Source organism: Hippopotamus amphibius, chromosome 2, assembly GCF_030028045.1.
Source record: "Hippopotamus amphibius kiboko isolate mHipAmp2 chromosome 2, mHipAmp2.hap2, whole genome shotgun sequence".
Lineage (NCBI taxonomy): Eukaryota > Metazoa > Chordata > Mammalia > Artiodactyla > Hippopotamidae > Hippopotamus > Hippopotamus amphibius.
In genome coordinates, this window is record NC_080187.1 from 57,622,649 (window position 1) to 57,647,138 (window position 24,490).

The 24,490-nt window shown below is 37.8% G+C and overlaps 1 protein-coding gene across 1 annotated transcript in view; it reads right to left on the bottom strand.

The window, feature by feature from the left end:
• Positions 1–643: 643 nt before the first annotated feature.
• CDCA2 (cell division cycle associated 2) overlaps positions 644–24,490 on the bottom strand; it is a 50,672-nt gene continuing 26,825 nt past the window's right edge. The window contains 8 exon segments of the mRNA XM_057724417.1: positions 644–1,008; positions 1,011–2,173; positions 4,790–4,961; positions 16,979–17,116; positions 18,226–18,314; positions 18,829–18,907; positions 23,267–23,511; positions 23,978–24,062. Of these exon segments, the coding sequence (XP_057580400.1) occupies positions 952–1,008; positions 1,011–2,173; positions 4,790–4,961; positions 16,979–17,116; positions 18,226–18,314; positions 18,829–18,907; positions 23,267–23,511; positions 23,978–24,062 (2,028 nt within the window). The 3' untranslated portion in view covers positions 644–951.

The following is a 24,490-nucleotide window of genomic DNA, read 5'->3' on the forward strand; positions in this document are numbered from 1 at the left end:
CCATGCTTCATGTTAGTAAATCAAGTTTCTAGGGCCTTTCAAATGAGTTTCTGAATTTTTTTTTTTAATGGAAAACCATGAATTCAATCCCAAATTATCTGTGACTAATTTGAATGATCTGGGAGATGAGTCTGCAACTAGACTGCTTATATTTTCACCAAAAACCACACTCCTACTTCCTACCCACAAATCGTACAAGAGTCTTGTTTGAAAGTTAAAATATTAGCTATTTCTAAATTATATATTCATTTTATAATGACAGATTTGCAATATACTGGTTATTGAAAGAATTTTCCAAAATCTCATGTTTAAGATGATTTTAATCTAACTATTAAAATTTTTATTTAAGACAAAAAAATTATTAAATCTTCCCTTAACTTTAACCCAAAGGGGAAAAAAAAACCAAGTTTTAAAATTTCCATTTTTCCTAATTGTTTCCAGTTTTTTGGGGGCAATCTTTTAAAATAAAGATACCTCACCCAATTTTCTCTAACAGTTTTCAATCTTATACTACCTTCAATTTTCATAGTTACATTAATTCTATCAATTTGTTTAAAAAAACACAAACTTTTCTGATCCAGATATAACAAGTCAGTTCTAAAAGATACTTTTTTACAACAGAAACTCTAAACCTGCAGTGGTAAACATGTACTAACATGAAATAAAACTTAAGAGACACGCTGTTAGGTTTAAAAACAATCCTTTTTAACAGAATACCAATAAATCATTTATCATTTGGGGGGAGAACATATGTAATACATTGCTTTCAGTTTGAATGATGAAAAACTTCACTTATTTCTACTTAAAAGTGGGTTCAACTCAAATGATTTTATTTGAAACTTTTAAAACACTGAGGTTGAACAAAGGATGGGAACTGGGATGAAAGAATCTTTCAGGCATGAATGGCTGGTTACCTTCTCTCTTGCCAAAAGGTGCTGCAGGGAATGCCAGTTACTGCTTTAGTTCTCTGATATGTCCGATTCTCTCAAAGTCACTTGGAGAGCTCTCTCTCCCTTCTGGTTGAGAAAGGTTCTTTTGTAGCCTCTAGACTGGGTGGTATTTTTAGGATCTGCAAGTGCAGATGTACAAAAGCTCTTCCTCCTCCTCCCAGGTAAACTGGTAGCAGCAGCAGCAGCAGCAAAGCCCTCACTGTTTTCTTCACCTGATGTGGAGGGTAGCGCACAAGGTTTTTGCCAGGAGGACCCATCCTCAAATCCTCTGCTGTCAGATGTACCTATTGTTCTCCTCTTGGTTCTTTGGGAAGTGCAGGAAGCAGGAGGCAATGGAAGTGAAATCCACACAAGCCCTTCCTCACTTTCCAAGCCTTTCTGTAGCCTTGTGCTGCGTCTTACTTTGGTTTCACTCTTTGTTCTCTGAAAGGTTTGCTCAATGGAGTCGGATAAATCTTTATACAGTTGGGAATTTTCTAAACTAATTTCTACAGAGCTGCTCACACTGTAGGAAGGTTTGGGATTCTCGGTTTTTTCAAAATGTAAACTGTGCCCATCGGAACACGCCATGGAGTATCTTCTGTGTTTCCTTTCTCGGTAGCTCACACCACTACTATTTGCTGTGGAGCTTCTTCCCAAATCCTCACTTTGACTTGTACTTTCTTTTATATGGTCAATTAAGACATCTGAATAATCACATTCTTTCTGTGAGTCAGGCATTAAATGCTTGGTCTGCAGTTTTCCTTCTGGAATGACTAAGAAGTCATCCTGTTTCTCACATTTGATGTTTATATCTTCTGAGATTTTAAAGATTTGAAAAAGGTTTTCCACATTTTGACCAGCAGCAGAAAGCTCCTGAGATGGCAGGGTAAAATCAGGTTTTGGATTGTCTGACACAATGGGTGTTTCAGTCACAGGAGCACAAGAAACATGGCTGTTTTCATTCTCAGTTCCAGTTTTTAGTTCATTTTCACTTTCCAACTTAATTGCTGCTTTTGGAATAGCTTTGTTTTCATTAATTTCTATAGTATTTGTATTTGAATCTTGCTCAAAAGTGGCATTCATAAGCGACGAGGAACTTTTCATGTCAGAGCTGCAGAATTCAGACACATCGTATTTATTAAAGCCTTGAGTTATCTGCCAATCTTCTGGATTCTGAGGCAAAAGATTCTTTCTCTTTGGAAGCTTCACTTCTTCAAGTTCACCATTTGAGTTGAAATCATCTATGGGCGTGTAAATAAGTTTAAATCGAATTAAAAAGTAACAACGGAAATGAACTTTCACAAATCAAACAGATGCCAAATTGTATTATTCTGTATTTCAATCTTTGAAAAAGTCACAAGACCTACAAATGCTACCCTGTACTCGCCCCCATGTGTCATCGTTCTTTCTCTTTCAGTTCTTCCTTACCCCACAGGTTAAGAAAACATGTACTTAATGCATGAATTAATAAAGCACATAACCTGAGACCATGGAAATGAGAATTGTATCTAAATTGCTTCCTCTATTCTAACGTGTTTCCCATACGACAGGGTCAGTTAGCACGGGGCAGACAAAACTTGGAATTCTGGGGGATTTGAGGACTTAAAAGGGTACTTCTGAAGACACTCATGCCATGTCTTATGCCATGTGTTAAAAAAATTAACATAAACTGCACTGTAATCTCAAACACAGCCCTGTTTGTTTCAATATTCTAGAAATCTCCCCCCTTCCATATCAATCTCTGACTATAATTCGCCCTCCAGGAAGACACGCCATGTGGAGCCTGCCATGTGTTTCTGGTACACGGTGTCACATCTCAGGTGAGAAACACATCATTAAGGTTTTTAAGGCACATAACACAGCCAAAGTGAATCCAGCCTTTATGAGTTCTAAATCACAGTACTATTAGAAGCCATTTCTCTGGTTATCTAAGATAATAAAGTTTTTAATTGATCAGTCAAAGGAGTGTAAAAACTGTTTTAAACAAAATCATAACTGAAAGATAAAATATAAGCTGAGCCAAAAATCTACAAAAAGTTTCAGTTTGAAAAAGTATACATACATCCAGGATGTGGGTACCTAAAATCATGTCATGGAAAGCTACAGGTTAACATAGGGCAGGGGTCCCTTGATGCCAACCAACCTAATATGTCAACTGGGCTCTTTATATAACAGTAAAAATTGATATTTGTATATTTCTCATGAAATTAACATACTAGAAAAGGAAGGCAGGGGAGAGGGATGAAGGGAGGGAGAGAGAGATAGATGGAGAGGAAGGAAGGAATGGAGGGAGAGAACAGCCTTGAACCCTCATAGCAGATGAAACCATTGGTTACAGATAAAAAATCCTTCAGGTATTTTTAAAAAGAAATTCTCTAATAAGATGCAGGATGGAAAATACACACTAACAGTCATTGTTCAAATACCTCTGGAAAAACGCCTGTTAGGAACTGGGGATATAATGAAAATAAGTCTTAGTTTCCAGTCTCAAGGGAATGGCAACTTGCAGGGGAGGGAGGCAGACAGGTTATTATAAACCAGGTGGTAAAAGTGTAATGTGAACAAAGAGTTTTCCCGGAAAGGCAGCCAGCACGGCTCCATCTTCAGGGATAAGCAGCACTGGGCCAGATTAAAAAGAGGTGGGGTGGCCGACCCCTGTTCCACCATGTAGCACATGAAGTGGCCGACCCCCTGTCCCGGGATGTAGCACATGAAGCGGCCGACCCTGCCCCAGGATGTAGCACATGAATCGGCCAACCCCCTGTCCTAGGATGTAGCACATGAAGCGGCCGACCCCCGTCCCAGGATGTAGCACATGAATCGGCCAACCCCCTGTCCTAGGATGTAGCACATGAAGCGGCCAACCCACGTCCCAGGATGTAGCACGTGAAGTGGCTGACCCCGTCCCAGGATGTAGCACATGAAGCGGCTGCGGCAGGTAAGCACTGCCTCTGCTGCTGCCTGGGGGCCGGAGGAATATGTTTATGTGGAGTGGCTGTATGTTCGTTTAAACTTTTGGGCTTTCCTGAAGTTAACAAGTGGGCAGAGGCCAAGAGTCTATAATGGCACATACCATATTCATCCTTGAGTCTGTGATAGATCCTACATGATATGTTGCAAATGGAAAGCACGCTATAAATATGTGGTGATTGACAAAGGCAGCTATCTTAAAAATGATCCCATACAAAATTCACGCACCAAATGAACACATACTCAAGCTTTTCAGCATGATTTAGTCAATTTAAGCTCAAGCATTACCAACCAGATGCAACTCCAATCAAATTTTTATCTCATCAGGACATCAACAGACTTAATCTTCCTTTTAAACAAAATTTACCAAGTAATCAAGTTCAATTTATAAATGTTATTTCTAGAAGATGCTTAGCAATGCCAGCTCTACTGAAACGTTGTAGGGCAAGTTTTTTTTGGTTTTAATTTTTATACTTAATTCATAGAAGATGTATCTATTACTGAGCCATTATCTTGTTTACTTTTAGTGATGGAATGCAACCAAACTGAATTCATTTTACTTTACCAAAACGCTTTAAAAAGCATAAAGAAACAAGATGAAAAGAAATTCTTTCCCCTAAAATTATACGCAATATTTTGTGTCTGAGTTTCTCTGGGGAGAGGATCCAGAGTGTTCATCAGATTCTGAAAAGGGTCTAGATGACCTGAAAGTTACAAACCACTGCTTCTTTAACATAAAATTGTGGGAATATGAGGGAAAGTTGCTATTTTAAATTTACGTACTCTTTACACAATGAATGGGAAAAAGGGAAAAAAGAGAGTGAAATAGCAACAAGGAGGGAGGAAAGAAGAGATACAACACTGACAACAGGAAAAGAACAGGCTACCTGAGCATATTCTCTGGACACTTGGAACCAACGGCGTCTCGGAGACCTCGGGCAGCTCAGGAATAGGGCTCAGGAGCGGCTTCTTAGATGCGATGTCTCTTTCTCCATATAAAGACTTCTGAACACTTTTTTTCTTTCCCTTTGCTTTCTTCTTTCTGCAACTTTTTAAAACCTGAGAAGATATAAGAGAACACTGTAACTGAGAAAGATGTAGGGACATGTATAATTCTGACCCTTGAACTAACTTTTACAAAAAAACTTAAGACTAGTTGTTCCATTTAAAATTTTAGAAATTTGAGTCAGGGCTAAGGGGCTAGGTAGCTTACACGAAGTCAAATAAACTATGAAACAGAACTCAGTTTACAAATTGTAGAGTAATGGTCTATATTTCCACAAAGCATTTGCCAAAATAATTTCTGGATAAGGGAAAAATAGGTGAGATGCTGTAGAATTGGACAGACTTTAAGACATGAAGAATTCGTAACTAGAATGTGGTTAAGATGACTCAGAATTAACCTAGAATGAGTTATCTATTAGAAACTATGGTAGACTGTTTTCTGCTCCTAGATCTGGATGAAAAAACAACAGGTGTGTACATAAAATTTGAAGATAACACAAAGCTGCTTCAAACAGATGATCTAATCAAGATTAAAATGACTAGGTCAAAATAAGACGGATTATCAATAAGCACAGTAGAAGATGAGGGACGAAGATGAGGACAAAGGGACAAAGGTTCCATAATTGATGGAAAACATGTGGGTTTCTATAAAAAGTAAAACTGCTTTAATAACATCTGGAATGCAGTATTCAATTCAATTCTGACTGCATATCAGTAACCGAGCACTAATGTTCTATGTTAAAAACAAGTTTCATATGGAGAAGGCTTGAGGGAAACTCAAACACTGTACTGAAATAATAGGTTGTTATGAGCAAAAATGAAATATATTCAACGTGATAATACTGGAAAGAACCAGATTTTAGGTCAACATAAGGAACACATTGTTAACAATTAGAGCCTTTGGAAAATGGCTTCCATTCAAACATTTACTGAGAAACTGCTATGTGCAGGTAATAATTTGCTAGGTATGAGATATAAAAACAAACAGGAAGTGGTCTTTGGGGAACTCCTGGTCTAATGGCAAGTAACTGTAATACATACAGACCAGGACAGACGCTACACAGACTGCGAAGACGGAGACCTGGCCTACAGGAGGTTTTCAAGACAGGCTCTGCAGGAAATGGAACGTCTAAGCCAAATCTTAAACAAGTGGGAATTGTTTCGGTTGATGATGGGAGTGGCACAGAAGGGCTTTTCAAAGGAAAGAGAGTGGCATACGGTACAGGTCTAAGGGAGGTGGCACAGGGCAGAGGAGGAGGTGCAATTAGTTGTATGTGGTCAGTGGACCCACAGAGAAGTGGCAGAAGAGGCCAACAGAGCAAGCAGGGCCCTTCTATGCAATGAGTATGAGCCTGAAAGCCACGAGGGCTCACCATGGTGATTTAGAGAGTGAAAACATCTGAGTTTGCATTTAAGAAAGATTGTTTGGGTGACAGCACAGAAACGAATGGTGTGGAAGAGTTGAAGACATTCAAGAGTACAGAAAGGGCACAGAACTGTAAGTTCCTTGAGATATCTATAGATATCCTGTAATAACAAAACAAGAAAAAACATTCCACGGAAAAATAATTTTAGAACTGTACAAGATGAATGTTCCTCTTGGTGATTTACAATATACACTTAACGCTAAATTCTCTAAGAAGTCCTCAGTATAAATAACCTCTATACACATTAGAAAAATGCTGGGTTAAATATTTTTCCATGAAACTTTTTTTTTTCAGGGAACATCTGTTGATTTCCAAGGAACAGTTGGGAAAATAATATCTTAGTCAATGGAAATGGAAGCAAGAGAAAAAATCTTGACTTGGGCTCCACAGATGAATTGCAAGAGAGAAACATTTGGCTTCACGTCAGTCGCCTTTAGTTCAAATCCTGATTCTGCCACTTAACTAACTGCTTTTCAATCTTAGGCAAGTTACCTCACCTCTCTGTACCTCATTCTTCCCATCTGCAAAATGGGAACCACAAAAGCACACACCACAGAAAGTTGTGGTATTAAATATATTAACATATGTGAAATGGGCATAAAGTATGGCTTGATTCATGATAAGGGCTATGTGTTAGCTATTCTTTTGCTTTTAAATTCCTCATTATTTTGAGTACTGATACGGAGGAGAATATTTTTAATATTAAATTATGCTCTTAGTATTACTGTGTGATCCAGGCCCTACTAGGTCAGTTAATATATTACGCTCAATGTCATTAGGTTATAACCTCCAGAACAGTTTGATTCATAGCTAAGGTAAACCCCCTTTTAGCAGGATTTTGGAAAACTTTGTTTATATAAACTGTCTCCAGCACCTGCAACAGTGCCTGACACTTAGTGGCTTCTCAACAAACAGGAAATAATGAACGTGAAAGAAAAAGTACAGTTAAACTTCATAAAATTAGGTAAACATGATGAAAGACTAATATTGTTTTTTCATGGTCATGGGCCAGGAGAAGGATACCACCCAAAAAGAAAAGAGTAAAGATGAAAGCACCTGTGCTCTGTCATGAAAACATATCTAGCAATGCTTATTTTAACCATGAAAAGGTTCCATCTGCAAAGGCTAGAGTCTTATCAAAATCTGAATTTACTCCAATACAAAAAGCCTTGCTTAGACTGTAATAAACAAGAGAAGCCACATGTGATTGGAATCCTCGGGAAGCCACACGATCTAGAAATGATGAGACTGCTTTTTATGACTTGGAGCAGACAAAGGACAACTGAAGACATTACACCTAAAGGGATTCTATTTACTCTCAAATCATCAGTATTTCTTCTCATACAGGGAAGAGGGTCATTCAACAGAAGTAAATGCTTACTTCTCGTATTATTTGCACAATTAAGTCAAATTGTTTTCTGAGAGTAGCTTTAAAATTATTTAAAAATAATTTTGGTACATGGCAACACATCAAATTAAATAGGAAAGCTTCTGGTGAAAAGCAAACATTTCCCTGTCCCTGCCATTTACTTATTTATTGGTCCATTTTTAGTTCTTGTAGCTGGTTCCATTTCTCTAAATAAGGGGCTCAGATTACTGTATTTTTAATGTTTAATAATGGAAAATTTCAAACACCCCAAGAGTAGAAAGAAGAGTATCTTCAATCCCATGCACTCAACAATTAGCTCTTACAATTATTAACACATAGAAATCATCATTCATTTATAACCCCTTCCTTCAGATTATTTTAAAGCAAATCCCAGACATTACATCATCTCATCTGAAAATTCTACAGTATCTCTGAGATAAGGGCTGCTTTTTTCCCCCACAAAAAAATGAAACATTTTATTACCTGGGACTGTATTTTATTGTTTTTTGTTTATTGTTTATTTTATTTTTTTTTCTTCTAGCTTTGAGATATAATTGACATATAGCACATCATGTAAGTTTAAGGCATACAACATAATGACTGTATATATTGTGAAATGATCACCTTTTTCTTTTTATAACAATGACAAATACTAGTCAGCAATGAAAGGAACTAACTACCGATACACAGAAATCTGGACAAATCTCCAGAGAATGATGCTGAGTGAAAAAAAGCCAGTCCCGAAAGGTTACATAGTGTGTGATTCCACTTACAAAATATTCTTGAAATGACAAAATGAAAGAAATGGAGAACAGATTAATGGTTGCTGGGGTTAAAGTAGGGATGAGAGTGGGAAGTGCACAGTTACAAACTGGAATAGCACTGGAATTATGCTGCATCTTGACTGTCTTTTGATATTGTACTACTGTGATATTGCACAATGGTTTTGCAAGACGACACCACTGGGGGAAGCTGGGCAAAGGGTATCTGGGAGCTTTCTAATTATTCTTACCACAGCATGCGTCTTGAAAAATGATCTCAAAATAAAAATTTAGATGTGAAAAAAAGAAAAACAGCAAAAAAACCCCAAAACAATGATTGCGGGGGTTGGGGGGAATGAATTGGGAGATAGGGATTGTCATATATGCATTACTAAAAAGAAAAAAAAACACAAATTGTACACTTTAAATACATGCAGTTTATTGTATGTCAATTGTATCTCAATAAAAGTTCTTAAACAAACAGACAAAAAAACAATGACAGCGGTTTTCCCTAATATTTCCTCAGAGTTCAAATTTCTCCAGTTGGTCCCTAATTGTCTTTTTTTTATATATACATTTTATTTATTTATTTATTTATTTACTTACTTACTTATTTTATTGGCTGTGTTGGGTCTTTGTTGCTGCATACGCGCTTTCTCCAGTTGCGTCGAGCAGGGGCTACTCTTCATTGTGGTGTGTGGGCTTCTCATTGCGGTGGCCTCTCATTGCAGAGCACAGGCTCTAGGCATGTGGGCTTCAGTAGTTGTGGCACATGGGCTCAATAGTTGTGGCTCACAGGCTCTAGAGCACAGGCTCAATAGTTGTGGCGCACGGGCTTAGTTGCTCCATGGCATGTGGTATCTTCCTGCAGCAGGGATCAAACCCGTGTCCCCTGCATTGGCAGGTGGATTCTTACCCACTGCGCCACCTAGGAAGTCCCGGTCCCTAATTGTCTTTTTACAATTGTTCAAATTAGGATCTCAACAAGGTCTCCACACATGCCACTTGGTTGATACATTTCCTTTGATCTACAGCTCCTTTCTCACTGCTTGCCATTTATTTGGTGAGCGTTCTGAGGCATTTATCCTATAGTGGCCACCAAGCTCTGGATTTGGGTGACTGCAATCACTTGTGTCTTTATGTTCCTCCACGCACCCCCCCCCCCACCGTACTTCCTATCAACTGGTCATTAGATCCAGGCTTGATTCAATTCAGCTTTGATCTTTTTTGGAAAGAGCATCTCATGGAAGGTTATGGATGTCCTCATTGCACCAGAAGGCCCATATTCTCTCCTTGTGTGGCATTATGAGTGACCAGTGGTCTCAAGTATCCAGTCCCATTCATCCATTACCTTTGGCTCCCCCATCACCTTCTACCTAATATCCAATAGCTTTCGTGAATGGGTCTTTTTGATTGGTGAAAATTCTTTTATAAAAAACTTTCCCTTATCAATTATTTGTTTACCTGAAATAGAGCTCAAGCTTTACTCTCCAGCTTTCCAAAAACACAAAGAACAACAAAAATCCGAAAGAAAAAAAGTTGATGTCCTAGACAGCTTCTAAGCTGGCCTTTAAAAGTTCTGTTGCTAGTTTTTAATTATGAGGAAATTGTTTTTTCATATTTGATTTGTGTTTCAATCCATTGCAATCATTATCTCTGATGGTTATACTGTCCCACCTTTGGTCAGAGAAAGACCCTTTGAAATGATTCTGTGTCCTTTAACGTGGCCTTGGTAGTTTCTTAGGCTTCCTTGCTTACACACTGGTCCAGATCTGGGCTCATTTTCTATATTTGCTATTGTAAATCTGAAAGCAGCCATTTCACTAAGGTAAAGCTGATCCCTTTTATCTGAAATGGTAGTGATGACAATCTAGGTACAAAGGATGCTCAGTGCTTCTATGCCTTATCAACAAGACGGAGCTAGAAATTAATTTTAAATGGGTAAAAGCATGTGTTCATGATACTTCCAATTCAGATTTAGTCTAACAAGGTTCTGAATTTGATGTCAAATTTTATCTTCTCTCTAGTGAAGTCCTGATTCCTAATGACAGTTAAAAAAAAAAAATCCCCACAAAACCCTGCTTATTTGCTTGATTCTAGATTGAATTCTTCTATCATGAGTGTTTCATACTGTTTAAGCTCTTTTGTGCAGTTGTTTTTGTCCTTAGGATACATCTCATTCGGATTTTTCAAATTTCTGATTTGAAAAAACTCTTTATGAGGTTAAGCCACTGACTTTATCGACAGACAGTTACGTTTCATTTTGTTTTCAGTTTTTTTAAATTGAGCTATAATTGTTTCATACTCACGTAGATCATTTACACAGTTCAAAGTTAAAAGTAAAAAACGCATTCAGGGAAATCCAGCCTTCACTCCTTCCTGTTCCCTCCTCCGTCTCCTCTCCCTACAGGTAATCAGGTTTTGTTTTTGGCCTATTCTCCCATCTTGTTTTTTTGTTGTTGTTAAGATTACATATATGTTTATACCCACACACACTTACTTTTTTATTTATTTATTTATTTATTTATTTATTTATTTATTTATTTATTTATTGGCTGTGTTGGGTCTTCATTGCTGCACACGGGCTTTCTCTAGTTGCGGTGAGTGGGGACTACTCTTCACTGTGGTGCGCGGGCTCCTCGTTGCCGTGGCTTCTCTTGTTGCGGAGCACAGGCTCTAGGTGCATGGGCTTCAGTAGTTGAAGCACGTGGGCTCAATAGTTGTGGCTCACGGGTTCGAGCGCAGGCTCAATAGTTGTGGCACACGGGCTTAGTTGCTCTGCGGCATGTGGTATCTTCCTGGGCCAGGGATTGAACCTGTGTCCCCTGCACTGGCAGGCGGATTCTTAACCACTGTGCCACCTAGAAGTTCCCACACACTTTTAAAAATGTTCCCTACTTTTTTTTTAATTAATTATGTATTTTTATTTATTGGCTGCATTGGGTCTTCATTGCTGTGCGCGGGATTTCTGTAGCTGTGGAGAGTGGGGCTACTCTTTTATTGCAGTACGCATCCTCCTTATTGTGGTGGCTTATATTGTTGCGAGCACAGGCTCTAGGTGCACAGGCTTCAGTAGTTGTGGCACATGGGCTTAGCTGCTCCGTGGCATGTGCGATCTTCCCAGACCAGGGCTTGAGCTATGTCCCCTGAATTGGCAGGCAGATTCTTAACCACTGTACCACCAGGGAAGCCCGTTTCCTACTTTCTTAGATAAAAGGTAATACATTAGTTTGCTATATTAGCTGCCATAACAAAACACCACAGACTGGGTGGCTTAAACAATATTAATTTATCTTCTTACAATTCTGGAGGCAAGATGGAGGTGCTAACAGGGTTGGTCTCCCCTGAGGCTTCTCCCATTGGCATACAGATGGCCACTCTCCTGCTGCCTCTTCTCCCTGTCTGTGCCCCCTGGCATCTCCTTTTGTGTCCAAATATCCTCTTATAAGGACACCAATCCAACTGTATTGGGGTAAGGAACCACCTAAGGGCCTCATTTAACCCAATCACCTCTGAAAAGGGCCTATCTCCAAACACAGTCACATTCTGAGATACTGGGGTGGGGGTTAGGGCTTCAACGTATGAATTCTGAGGGAACACAATTCATCCCACACTAGGTAGCTTACAACTCTTTCCCCCCCACCGCCCCACTTAACAGTAAATACATCCTGGCATCGCTGCATAGCAGTATCTGGAGTGTTTCTTCACTATTTCCTACAGCTACAAAATACTCATTTTGTGAACACACCAGTTTATTCAACCAGTCTCATGGACATTTGATTTGTCAATCTTCTGCATTACAGAGTGTTGCAATAACTTTGTACATACGCCTTTTTGTATATTTGTCATTGGATCTTTGTGACAGATTTCTAGAAATGAGATTTTGGGGTCAAAAGGTAAGTGAAAATATTTAATTTGGCTTGATATTGCCAAGTTGTCCTCCACAGAGATTCTCACTACCAGAAAAATATATGAGCATGCCTATCTACCCCCAGCCTCACCAGCAAAGAATGTTGTCAAACTTTTGGATTTTTGCGAATCAAACATGGTAAGAAACGATAACTCAATGTATGTTAGACTCACAGTTCTCTTACGAGTGTGTCTGAATATGTTTACCATATTTTTAAGGGCCCTTTCATTTCAATTTTGTGAAAAAAAATCTCTTGGAGACTTTGATACAAATAGCAAAAACTTTTGCCAAGTTTATCCTTTGTCTTTTAAATTTCCTTATGGAGTTTTTTCCCCATGCATGCTCCATATTGTTCGGGTCAAACGAAGTAAAATTTACCAATCTTTGACCTCACTGTTCCTGGGTTTTGAGTCATATTTTGGAAACTTTTTTCATTTCTAGGCTATAAAAGAATTCACGCTTATGAATTCTACTGCTACTTCCAAGTTATAATTTTATTTATTTTTTAAAACTTTTCCGACTTTATTAAGGTATGATTGACAAATAAAAATTGAATTTATTTAGGTTTCACATGATTTAAGGTACATAACTTAATATATGTATACATTATAAAATGATGATCACAATCAAGTTAATAAACACATCCATCACATCACATAGTTAACAGTTACTGTGTGTGTTGTGTTGTGTGCATGTGTGTGTGGTGAGAACACGTAAGATCTACTCTTGTAGCACATTTCAGTCTACAATACAGTGTACATCTCTACTGCCTCCCTACATAAACCATGAGGCTATCACTTACTTAAACTAAACCTTCCTCTTCCCTAGGTTAGTTTTGCTTCTTCTCTTGGTTACCTTTGAATTTACATTTGTATCTCTTTTTACCAAGTTAAAAAAATACATATCTTGAACCCCTAATTTGCAAAATGATAATTTTTAAAACAGCTACAGTGCTTACTTACCAGGCACTGTTCTAAGCATTTTACATGTATTAAAATTCGTTTAATATTTGCAGTAAGCTTATAAAATAAGTACCATTACTACCTCCATTTTAAAACAAATAGACGAGTGAAGAATCCTGCCCATCATTTCACTGCTAGAAGTGGCCAAGCTAGGATTTAGACAGGGTGTCTGGCTCAAGAGCCTGAATGTTTTTAACCCACACATTATTAGTTGTTAATACGCTCGCCTTTCACCTTCTGCTACTAGCTACATTCAGATTGTTTGCATCATTAAAGCTCTGCCCTTAGTTGAAAACTAATAGCATTTACATTATCGGGACCCTGTAAACATTTTTCACTTCTCTGCCAAAGACAGAGCTCTGATTCCTTCCCTTTCCTCTGGCGCCCCCTGTAGATGATTCCTAACACTACAAAATATATTTTTCCTTATACCCCATTGTTGCTTGAAATCACACTTAATTTTGCTTCATATTCGCTCCAAAACTCTTGCATTCAGGCTTTTCTTTGGAACGGTAGAGAATGACCTTTCTTTTTCTTCTCATATGGTACAACTTCCATCTGCTCAATCATAGGTCTTTTTGTTTCTCCCTCCAGAGACCTCCTCCCCGGAGCACCCTTCTCTCGCTCAAATTCGGCCTGATTGCTCTTCTAGGCTGACTGAACAGCTATAATCAGGTTTCCCTTGCATTGCCCTCCTGTACTATTAGACCTGCTGTGTTCTCGATTCTCAAGCTTACTTCCTCAAGGATCTGCTCCAGCAATAGTAAAAAACAAAGCAAAAACAAAAAACCTTCAGAGTCTTGAGTGTCTGAACATCTCTCACAGTAACTGAGTTTGGCTGGGTGTAGAATACTGGGCTGAAATGAAGTTTCTTTCAAAGCTTTAAGCGCTCCGTTGAATTCTCTTTCAGCATTCAGACTGCTGTTAAACTTGATACCACTCTGATCCTTGTTTCCTGGTAGGAAAAGTCCACTGTTCTCATTATCCTTATTGATAGCTTTCACATTCACATGTCAAAGTTGTGGTCTTTCTTCTTGGTCCTAGGCATTTGGTAAGGCCTTTTAACTTGAAGACTTTTCTTCAGCTCTGGGAAAGCTTCTCCGTTTATTCTGATAATTTCTTCCATTCTATTTTCTTGTTCTTTCTGAGACTTCTATGAAGGCTCCTAGATTGGTACTAGTCTGACATTCTTTTGTCCTCCCTTAACTTTCTTCTCAAGTCCAAATACCAAATTTTATATAGTTTTGCAAATGTTTTTTTCTCTGCTCCTTTTTCGTAGCATCCCCCTGCCCTCTTCTTAGTTTTCTGCTGATAATATTTTTCTGAAATCTACGAATATCAGAATATTTAGTTTCGTAAAGTCTTCTTACATTTCCCAAATAACTTTTTTTCTCTCTGAGGCCAGTTTTTCAACTTATTAACATTGGTCTTTGATGCTCTTGCTTCTACTCAGTTATCTGATTTTTAAGAAAACCCTGGCTCAACTGCTAATGGGTTTCCTCTGCTTTCCAGCTCAGCCTCTTCCCTGCACGGAAATTCTTCCAGGAACTCTGTGCAGCACAGGGCAGGGCAGATGGAGAGGGTCAACCGCAGGCTTTGCTTTAGGGCAAGAGCTGACTGTCCAGACTGTGGGACTTTCCAAATGCCAGAATGAGGACTTTAACCCAGGTGACAACCCCTGTTCTGAGCTTCAGGGTGGGAGAGGGGAGGTGGGGTGCCAAGTGTTTCATATACAGGACTTCCATTACTCTGTTTCCCACAACCACTTCTCACTCTCACCACCCACTGGACCTGCCAATATTGGGCCTAGAGTCCCTTGGGATTCCCAGAAGCAGGCTGGCTCTCAGCATCTCTCCAGCTCCCTCCCCGCACATTCCGGGCTGTAACTCTTTCCACCTCTTTCATCTGTCAACCCACTCCCATCTGCTTTGTCTTCCAGAAATTCACTGAAGGCTGGTGACTGTTGCTTAATACCCCTCCTCACTCCCTTCCTCTTCTCACTGCTATTCTAAGCCTATTCCTTCTATTACATCAGTTATTTTGATGCAGAGGGGTCCTGGGAGGGGTTGGAGCGAGAAACTTAATGCTCAACCTTCTGGCTATTGAAGCAGTAGGTGGATCTTCTTTGTAACAGTGTTTTTTTAGAGAGTAGGAAGGAACCCGACCTCTAATGCCATAATCTAGGATGTATGCACATTTTCAACTGATGTGCACTTTTTTTTTTCAGCTAGAGGATCTTTCAAAGGAATGTGTAACCTAAAGAAGAGACTGAACCAGGAAAACATCTGGTTTCTTCCGGCTCTGCCGACTTGGGGATGTTTATGCAGTGTTTAAACCAAGTGAGGCAACACTTTTGGTTCATGGAGCAGGACGGAAATTTACTGTTTGGGTAGGTGTGTCTGGGGTGAAATGGATGAGTTTAGTTTTGGAAATGCTGATTTCTGAGATGTTTGCAGGGTGATATAAGAGAAGATGTCTAGTAGGTAGCTGAACATATGTTTAAAGTTGGGAAAGATTTGGGAGTCGTCAACCGTGCTGCATATGAAACCACCCAGAAAACAAACCTTTAACAGAGACCATACAGGAGAGTTCTCAGCTATGTCAAATGCTGTGGAGACAGCCAGTAGGAAGACGACCTCAAAGGATGTGCTGGATTTTAGTCACTAGGTTACTAAATGCCTTGGAAAAATACTGAAAGTGAAGTGGCAAAGTGGTAGAGAATGAGGCCAGACTTCTAAGAACATCTGAAACAGGGACTGTGCAGCAGCCCCCGTGAGTCCCTCCTGCAGCAGTGTGGGATGGGAGAGGGGATGATGGTTGCATTAATCCAGGGTGGAAGCGGAATGAAAGGGACAAAGACCCAAGATTACAGATAAGAGTGCTGAAAGCAGCTGACACAGCTTAAGATGAACAAGGAAACACAGGAAGTTAAAGGATCTCTGCGAGCTGAAGAGTAAATATAATATGAGAAGAAGTATAAGTAAGATGGCCTGAAAACGCTAGATGGATAGGAGGCTGGGTTCGGAGAGTGGGAATGTATAAATGTGTATTATTAAAAGTGGGAAGGTCTTGGGTACCAACAAGCTGTAGGGTATGGCAGGGGAGGGTCCAGATCACTGAAGAAGCAGAAGGGCACCAGGACCTGGGTCAAGGTGCTAGATCTACTATCTACAAAGAGACGGTGATGTCATGAGCCGACAGAGGCCTCCAACTGTGGAGGAAGACACAGCTAGTTTCTAAATTCTTCCTTCAAAACGGGGAGGTCATCCAACCAACCACTGGCAGTAGCAAATTCAAATAAGAGGCAGATAACACACGCATCCCTAAGAAATCAGAGGATTCCCCAAAGAGGGAGAGGTTAGGTTAGATCAGATCCAAAGATAAGAATCAGTTCCACATTTGAGTGCCCCTGATTCCCTGTGCTGGGTGTATGGAACCCAACGAAGAAAATGCAAAAATGGCCTTTGGGTAACTCAAAATTGAGTATATAATCTCTTATGGCCCTTTCTAATCTACGATAAGATGATTTTAATACTCTTGGTCCAATGTTAACTAGAAAAAATTTTGTTTTCGTGTTTTCCCAACCACAGAACAAATAAATGTACCAATTCTACTCTTTATTACATCGTTAAACACACTCACCTGATTCTTTCTAGGAAGCGCTCTGTCTGCACGCTTGCTTTCTTGAGACTTCCTCCTATTAATTTTCTTTTCTTTACAAGGCTGGGGTTCTGTATTAAATAAGTTGCAAACACTCTCTTCTGAAAAACTGATCAACTGCTGTAAAGAAAATTGAAAGCAGGGCTACTGTAAAACACAGGCAGTTACATTTTCATGAGTGTCTCTCACATTCATGCAGATTCTATCATTTTACAATCCCATTTCCACTTAATTCACAAAATACATTATAAGTATTTTAACCAACTTACATTCAAATGGGGGAAAGAGTAATTACTGATTTCTGATCAAATATAGACCCAGAAGCATATGCACTCTGTCCAATCATTTTATGGAAGAGAAAAAAACAACTTAAGAAACATCTTAGATGCAAACTATTACATACAGGATGGATAAACAACAAGGTCCTACTGTATAGCATAGGGAACTGTATTCAACATCCTGTGACAAACCATAATGGAAAAGAATATATATATGTATAACTGAGTCACTTTGCTGTACAGCAGAAATTAACACAACACTATAAATCATCTATACTTCAATAAAATTTTAAAAAATAAAAAAGAATCGTTGTCTTCTTCATTCATCAAGTATTTATTGAACATTCACAATTTAGCACCTAACTACTGATGGGTTATGGGGGGAAAAATCACGAACTGTTAGATTATCTAAGTTTGACTTCTGGGTTTATCATCCAACAATATCAGCGAGAAACAATATCCATAGGCTATATGTTTATGAGCTATGATGCTATAGATAAAAACCCAAGTTCACCTAATTTAATAAAATCGCAAAAGACATGCATTCAATGGGAGTTATGCTCACACTGAAAACAGCTGAATGTAGTTTTTGAAAAAGTAATATTTATGCCATTTTCTGACTGTTAATTACATGCCACTTTTCTCCACTTTGTACTTTAATTCATAAAACCACACAGATCCCAAACAAACTTTCTAAATAGATTACCTTCCACATGAACACACAATCTGAAAGCATCTTGTTTTATTGTATTTTTCTTCTAAAGGAATTAATTAAAATCAAATCAGGAAAACAGCATTACCCTGGGTTACATGACAGGTAGGATAAGGTATTAGTTCTTAATACATTGATTAAACTAAGATGTAACTGATAAATCATTTGATCATGAAAAGAGAAAAAAATCTACTGCAAGATTTAAAAACAAATACATTGTGCCAAATACAAACACTTACGCTTCTTCTGTTAGAGGTCCGTGTTGCTCTACCAACTTTACAGGAGGCTATTTTGTCGTGGGTATTTGAAGAGGCAAAGGTAACAGTGCCTGATGAACAAGACACAGCAAAATTAGGGTAGCTAACAAAAAGTTGTAAGATCCAGCCAAGTCCTGGTTTATCAGGAAAGCACAGAGAGACCTTTATTGCTTTGTCATGATCACTAAAAATGTTAGAGACCTTCGAAATTACATATGCATGAAATGCCACGTTGTTGAACAATTCTGTGTATTTAAAAATGACCCTTGTGATCCTTATCATTTCAATTGTGCAATCTGAAAAGGAGCTTTCTGTTGATCCTTAAGAGTTGAGAGGGCAACTCCACTGCCTGCAGTGACTTGGAAAATGGGGCTATGCATGAAAGGAAGTTAAACGTGGGTGATTATAAAGTACGGGACTTGGAATGGAAAGGGATGGATAAGAGACTTCTTACAAGCTTTTCTATCTGTTTTTTTTTTAATCAAGTATGATTATAATAAAAACAAAATTTTAAAAATAAAGAGGTTTTCATATATACATATTTAAAATGACATTTATGATTATAAGATAAACAAAAATTACTACCTGAAACCGTCTCAGAGACTGAAGAGTTACTAAGAGGACTCAGAACTGCAAATGATACCTGAAGAGGTTCTATGTTTTCCTAAACAAAGAAAAAAAAGTAGAAATTAGATATCTTTAAATTCAGCAGACATATAAATAACACGCCCAAAAGAAAATGATAAGGATTTAGTTTTGCAGGAGGAATTGTAGTAAGCATAAAGATGGGAAATTAATAAAAGCTTAACCAAAAAAAGTCAGAGCAAAATAAGATACTGGATATAAAAATAAATGTTTTAAGGAAACCATGCTTACTAACTACAATCCACCACCACAATAATAAAACTTTAAGTGAAAGTAGTCATGATCCACCAATAAGTTTCTTTTTGGTTTACTTAAAACCCCATATCCTAACCCTGATAAAGTAAGTAAGAAAATCCATTAATAAATACAACCTAACATTACAATATTATTCAGGCAACCTTAAGGGTAAACATAAATGCAGATGTCAAATCTTTCCTTTCCCACAGCCAGTATAATGGTAGCTGTTAATTCTTCAGAGATAAAATCTGTCAGGTTGAAGAAATTTCCTTTCATCACAACTTTCCTCAGAGTTTTTATCAGAAATGAATGCTGGATTTTGTCAAATGCTTTTCCTGTACCTACTGAAATGACCATATAGTTTTTCTGTTTTACTCTGTAAATATGGTGAACTCCACAAATTATTTTTAAAATATTAAACCAACTTTGCATTTTTGGGGTAAAATCTCACTTGCTCACAATGTAGTCTCTTTTCATATATTAGTATGTTTACGAGGATATTGTAGTTTACTTTTCTTATAATGTCTGATTATGTTATCAGGTTAATGCTGACATTGATGAATTGGGTAGCATTCCCAACTCAATTTCTTTGGAAGAATGTATGCAGAATTAGTATTGAATCTTCCTTAAATGTTTGGTTAAATTCATTAGTAAAATCATCTGGACATGCAGTTTTCTTTGAGGGAAGGTTTTAACTAAGATTTAAACTTCCTTAGTTGATATAGGGTTGATGAGGCCACCTATTTTTTCTTGAGTGAGAGTGATAGTGTGTCTCTTTCAAGAAATATAACTTACGTTGTTGAATTTATTGGCATAAAGTTGTTCATAATATTCTTTTATTATCCTTTAATTATTCTGGCTGAGCCACATGACTTGCAGGATCTTAGTTCCCTGACCAGGGATTGAACATGCACCCTTGGCACTAAAGAGCAGAATCCTAACCGCTGGACCGCCAGGGAGTCTCTGTTATCCTTTTAATATCTACTATTAGGATATATAGTTATGTTACATCCCTTATTCCTTATAATGAGTATCCTCTCCTTTTTTCCTGAACAGTCTGATAAGAAGTTTACTATTATTTTCTGTAGCACCATCTTTTCAATAATTTTCTCTATTGTTTTTCTGTTTTCTATTTCATTGATTTCTACACTTATCTTTATTATTTCCTTTCTTCTTCTTAGTTTGGTTTTAATTTGCTTTTCTTTTTCCAGTTTCTTAAAGCAGAAGCTGAGATTTGAGACCTCTCTTCTCTTCAAATACAGGCTTTTATTTTTAAAAAAATTTCCCTCTAAGCAGCTGCTTTAGCTGCATCCCACACGTTTTTGTTATCTTATAGCAGCAAAGGGTTTACAGTATACATCTTTAACTTATTCCACTTGGTTTGTAGCCTAAGAACCCCTCCCAACCTTTATGTCATGTTAATTTGATTGTATATTTTATTTACCTCGGTTATAAACCAAACAAAACATTGCTACTCTTGCTTTGAACAATTATCCCTTGTGGAGACTAATTAAAAAGAAGTCTGAAAGCTGGTACAAGAGTGTAAAGCAATTATATTCCAATAATGAGCTTAAAAAAAAGTCTGTTATATTTGCCCACATATTTAGCATCTTTAGTGCTCTTCACTCCTCTGTGTAGGTGAAGATTTTTATGCAGAACTATTTTCCTTTTGACTAAAGGGCTTCCTTTTTAACACTTCTTCTAATGCTAACCTGTTATGCTAATGAATTATTTCAACTTTTTATGTCCGAAAAAGCCTTTATTTCACCTTTTGTTTTGAAAGATGGTCTCACTGGATAGAGAATTCTAGGCTGACAGGTGTTTTTGTTTCTGTTTTTATTTTTACTGTAAGTACTTAAATACATCTTTAAAGATGCTGCCGCACTGTCTTCTGGCTCACATAATTTCCAAAGAGAAATCTGCTGCCTCTCTTATATTTGTTCTTTACATCATATGTCTTTTTCTCTCTGGCTCCTTTTAGGTCGTTCTTTGTTAATTTTAAACTTTGTGCACTTTCCTTTATGTTTCTTGTAACAAATTCTGGGAATTTGTTAAACTTTAGGATCAATGGGTTTATAATTTTACCAAATGTGGACATTTTTGAGCCAAAATTTTTCAAATATTTTTTCCTGTTCCTTCCAACCTCTCCTCTCCTTTGGGAACCCTAATTACAAGCATATTATACCACCTAAAGTTGTCCCAGATCACGAATTGTCTGCTCATTCTTGTTCACTCTTTTTCTCTATCATTGAGAATAATTTCTATGGTTACATCTTCAAAATCCACTCATCTTTTCTCTTGCAGTCTCTAATATGCTATTAATCTCATCCAACATATTTTTTTTTATTCCTGGAGATTATAAAGTACAGAGTTTGACTTGGGTCTTTTATCTTCCATGTTCTTAAGAAGCTCAATCTTTTCTCACATTCTTGAACATATATGAAATATAGTTAAAATAACTCTTTCAATGTCTCTCTCTACGTATTCTATCATATGTGTCATTCTGGGTCTATTTCTATTGATTGATTTTTCTCCTCATTATGGGGCTTTTCCTATACAACTATGAATCTTTACTTGAATGCCAGACATTTTGAATTTAACGTTATTTGGTGCTAGATAGTTCTGTTTTGTTGGGAAGGATGAAACCATTTTATTGAGGGCCTTCAGGGGTGGGTTGAAGGGCTGGGAGGACAATAAGATCTGATGCCCTTGGCATGGCTGGGATCTCCCCAGCTTCACAGTTGCCAAAAGCAGTTTTGATATTCTTGAGGTTCATTATGCAGTGCAGTTACAAGGATATAAGCTGGGTCCTTTCAAGGCTTGCTTTTAAGCTTTGCCAGGCTTTTAGTTTAATTCTGCTCCATTAATGAGTCAATACTCGCCTGAGCACCTGACACCCTCTGAATTACAAGGTTTTCCTACGAGGGTTGATGAAAACACAATTCCTGCCCTGTGTGAGCTCGAGGCATTTCCATTTGCTCCATGTGGGCAGTTCCTCCCTGGCCTGGGGCAGTTTACTCACAAGGATGTGTTGACCAGCACTCAGCTGGAAACTCAAGCGAGACCCTTTGCACATCTCCAGAGTCCTCTCTGTGCAGGTCTTTTCTCTCTGGTATTTTACCCTGTGAACTCCAGCCTCCTTCACTCTCCCAGACCCCAAAGCCATCTTGTCAACTAATGGAGACTGTCAGGCTCCACTGCGGTGGAGCCTGGAAATTCGGCCCAGGCAGCATGTTGGGGCTCTCACAAGACTTATTTCGTTACCCCCAGTCAGAGATTACTGTCTGGGCTTCCAGACCGTCAATGTCTGTGAACCACTGTTTCATATCTTTTTCTCTGGCTTTTTAGTTGTTTCTAATGGGAATGTAAATTAGGTGCTTCTAAATTCATCCTGGCCAAAAGCAGAATATTCTTATTTCAAAGTATAATAGCAAGAGAATGAATGGTGGTCCCAATACAAAAATGAGTAAGTAAAATTAACAGGCAATTCTCAAGAGAAGAAATTCAAATGGCCCATAAACATGTGAAAATGTTCAAACCTCACTAACAAAATTTTCAAGTCCTCTTTTTCTTCTATTAAGCTATTTTAAAAAAGGTACTGTTAAAATCTAGGGTTTACAAAGGTATAATAAAATAAAACCAATTACAGTGCTGTGAAATTAGTACATATTTTCTGAATGATAATTTAGCAATATGTATCAAAAAGTTCAAATGTTCATATTCCTTAGTCCAGTAATCCCACCTATAGAAATTCATCTTAACGGGAAGAACAATTTATATTTGTAACATGTCAATTCTAAGATTGTTGCTTTTTCACATTTTAACACCTCTGAAATCTGGGTGCATAGTGTGTATCACAGTTTAACTTTCAGCATTTTTTCTTAGTGATATATAAAACAATGGCACATCTTACGCTCAATAGCAGTTAGGTTCCAGGAAACATGCTATGTACAAGGAGCCGTGGAAGCATTGTTTTTAATAGGAAAAAACTGGCAATAATCTAGCTAGAAAATGCATTAATTTATACCATGACACATCATTCAGTCCATTTTATGATTTCAAAGCACAATTACTGCTCACGCAAAATAGGTGAGGTCTGATGAAAATATAAACAAGTTTGTTCCACACTTTTCACACTTACGAGATTCTCTCCCTTGTCATCAAAATTTGGTTGAGGTAAGCGCTCAGGAACTGGGGACTGTTCAAGTAGCTGGGGACTGAGGCTACTTAAATCCTTTTTACGAACAGGTGTTTCTCCTTTACGCAACGGAGTATTTGCTGGCAAGGATTCATCGAACACTTCAGGGCTTAGGTCCTCTCCGAAAGTAACTCTCTTCCTCTTCCTCATATTTAGAGAGGCTGGTACTTTACAATTTTCTCGACCTTCTATAGATAATAAATAGGAATACATTTAAAAATTAAGCTACATTTCTTATCCAGAAGGCATATCCTAGAATCTTTTAACATGATGGGATTTGGCTATTTGTATAATACAAAACATAGTTTGTACAGAGAAAAAAGTTTAAAATGGAAGAGATAAGCAATATTTCTAATTAAAAAATGGTAGCTGATTTTAAAGTAAATTCTGCACACCTATCTTAGAAGATTACAAAATTGGAATATCAATTTCCTTTACAAGTTTCACCATTAAGCAAAAATGGGTAGATGAAATGGACAGAACCAATTCTGAGACTCTCTACACAGAGTCCATCCCTCCCAACTATTCTTCATTCCCATGTAATTGCAGAAGCATTGGGCATTAGTAGAGCATTGAAAATATCACATACTATATCAGATTTTTTTAATAACAAAATAATATCCTCAGGCTTCAGAATAAATCTGAATTTCTTACCTGCTTTTCGTTCTTTGCAACAGTTTGCAAGATTTGAGATTGAGCTTGGATGAGTCTCACCATCACAGAGGTTGTCACGGTGTTCCTAAACAAAGTAAACATCGATGAATAATTTTACATATATAAATACATACACACAGTCATTAAGAACAGCAACTTTGAATTTTTTTTCTGCCAAGGGTAGATAGTATATAGTATTGCAAATTACCTTTACTTTCATAATTGATTTGACTTAAAATACCATGATATTAGCCATGATATACTGGGTTCCCTAGCTATTACTTTAGTAAATAGTTTTAGGCCAGAATTAAAGAACAGAAATCCATAATGTGGGCTAAATTCATTCCCTCCTTTTTGATCTGCCAAATGAAGTTAAGGAAAATGTGAGTGGCCAGAATTACAGTCTACTCTGGATGGTGTCAGATGGAGTAGACTATATAATTGATCTAAAGTATAAGAATTCCACTAAAACAAGAAAAAACCAAATATGTAAATGGCATAATAGAGTGTTTT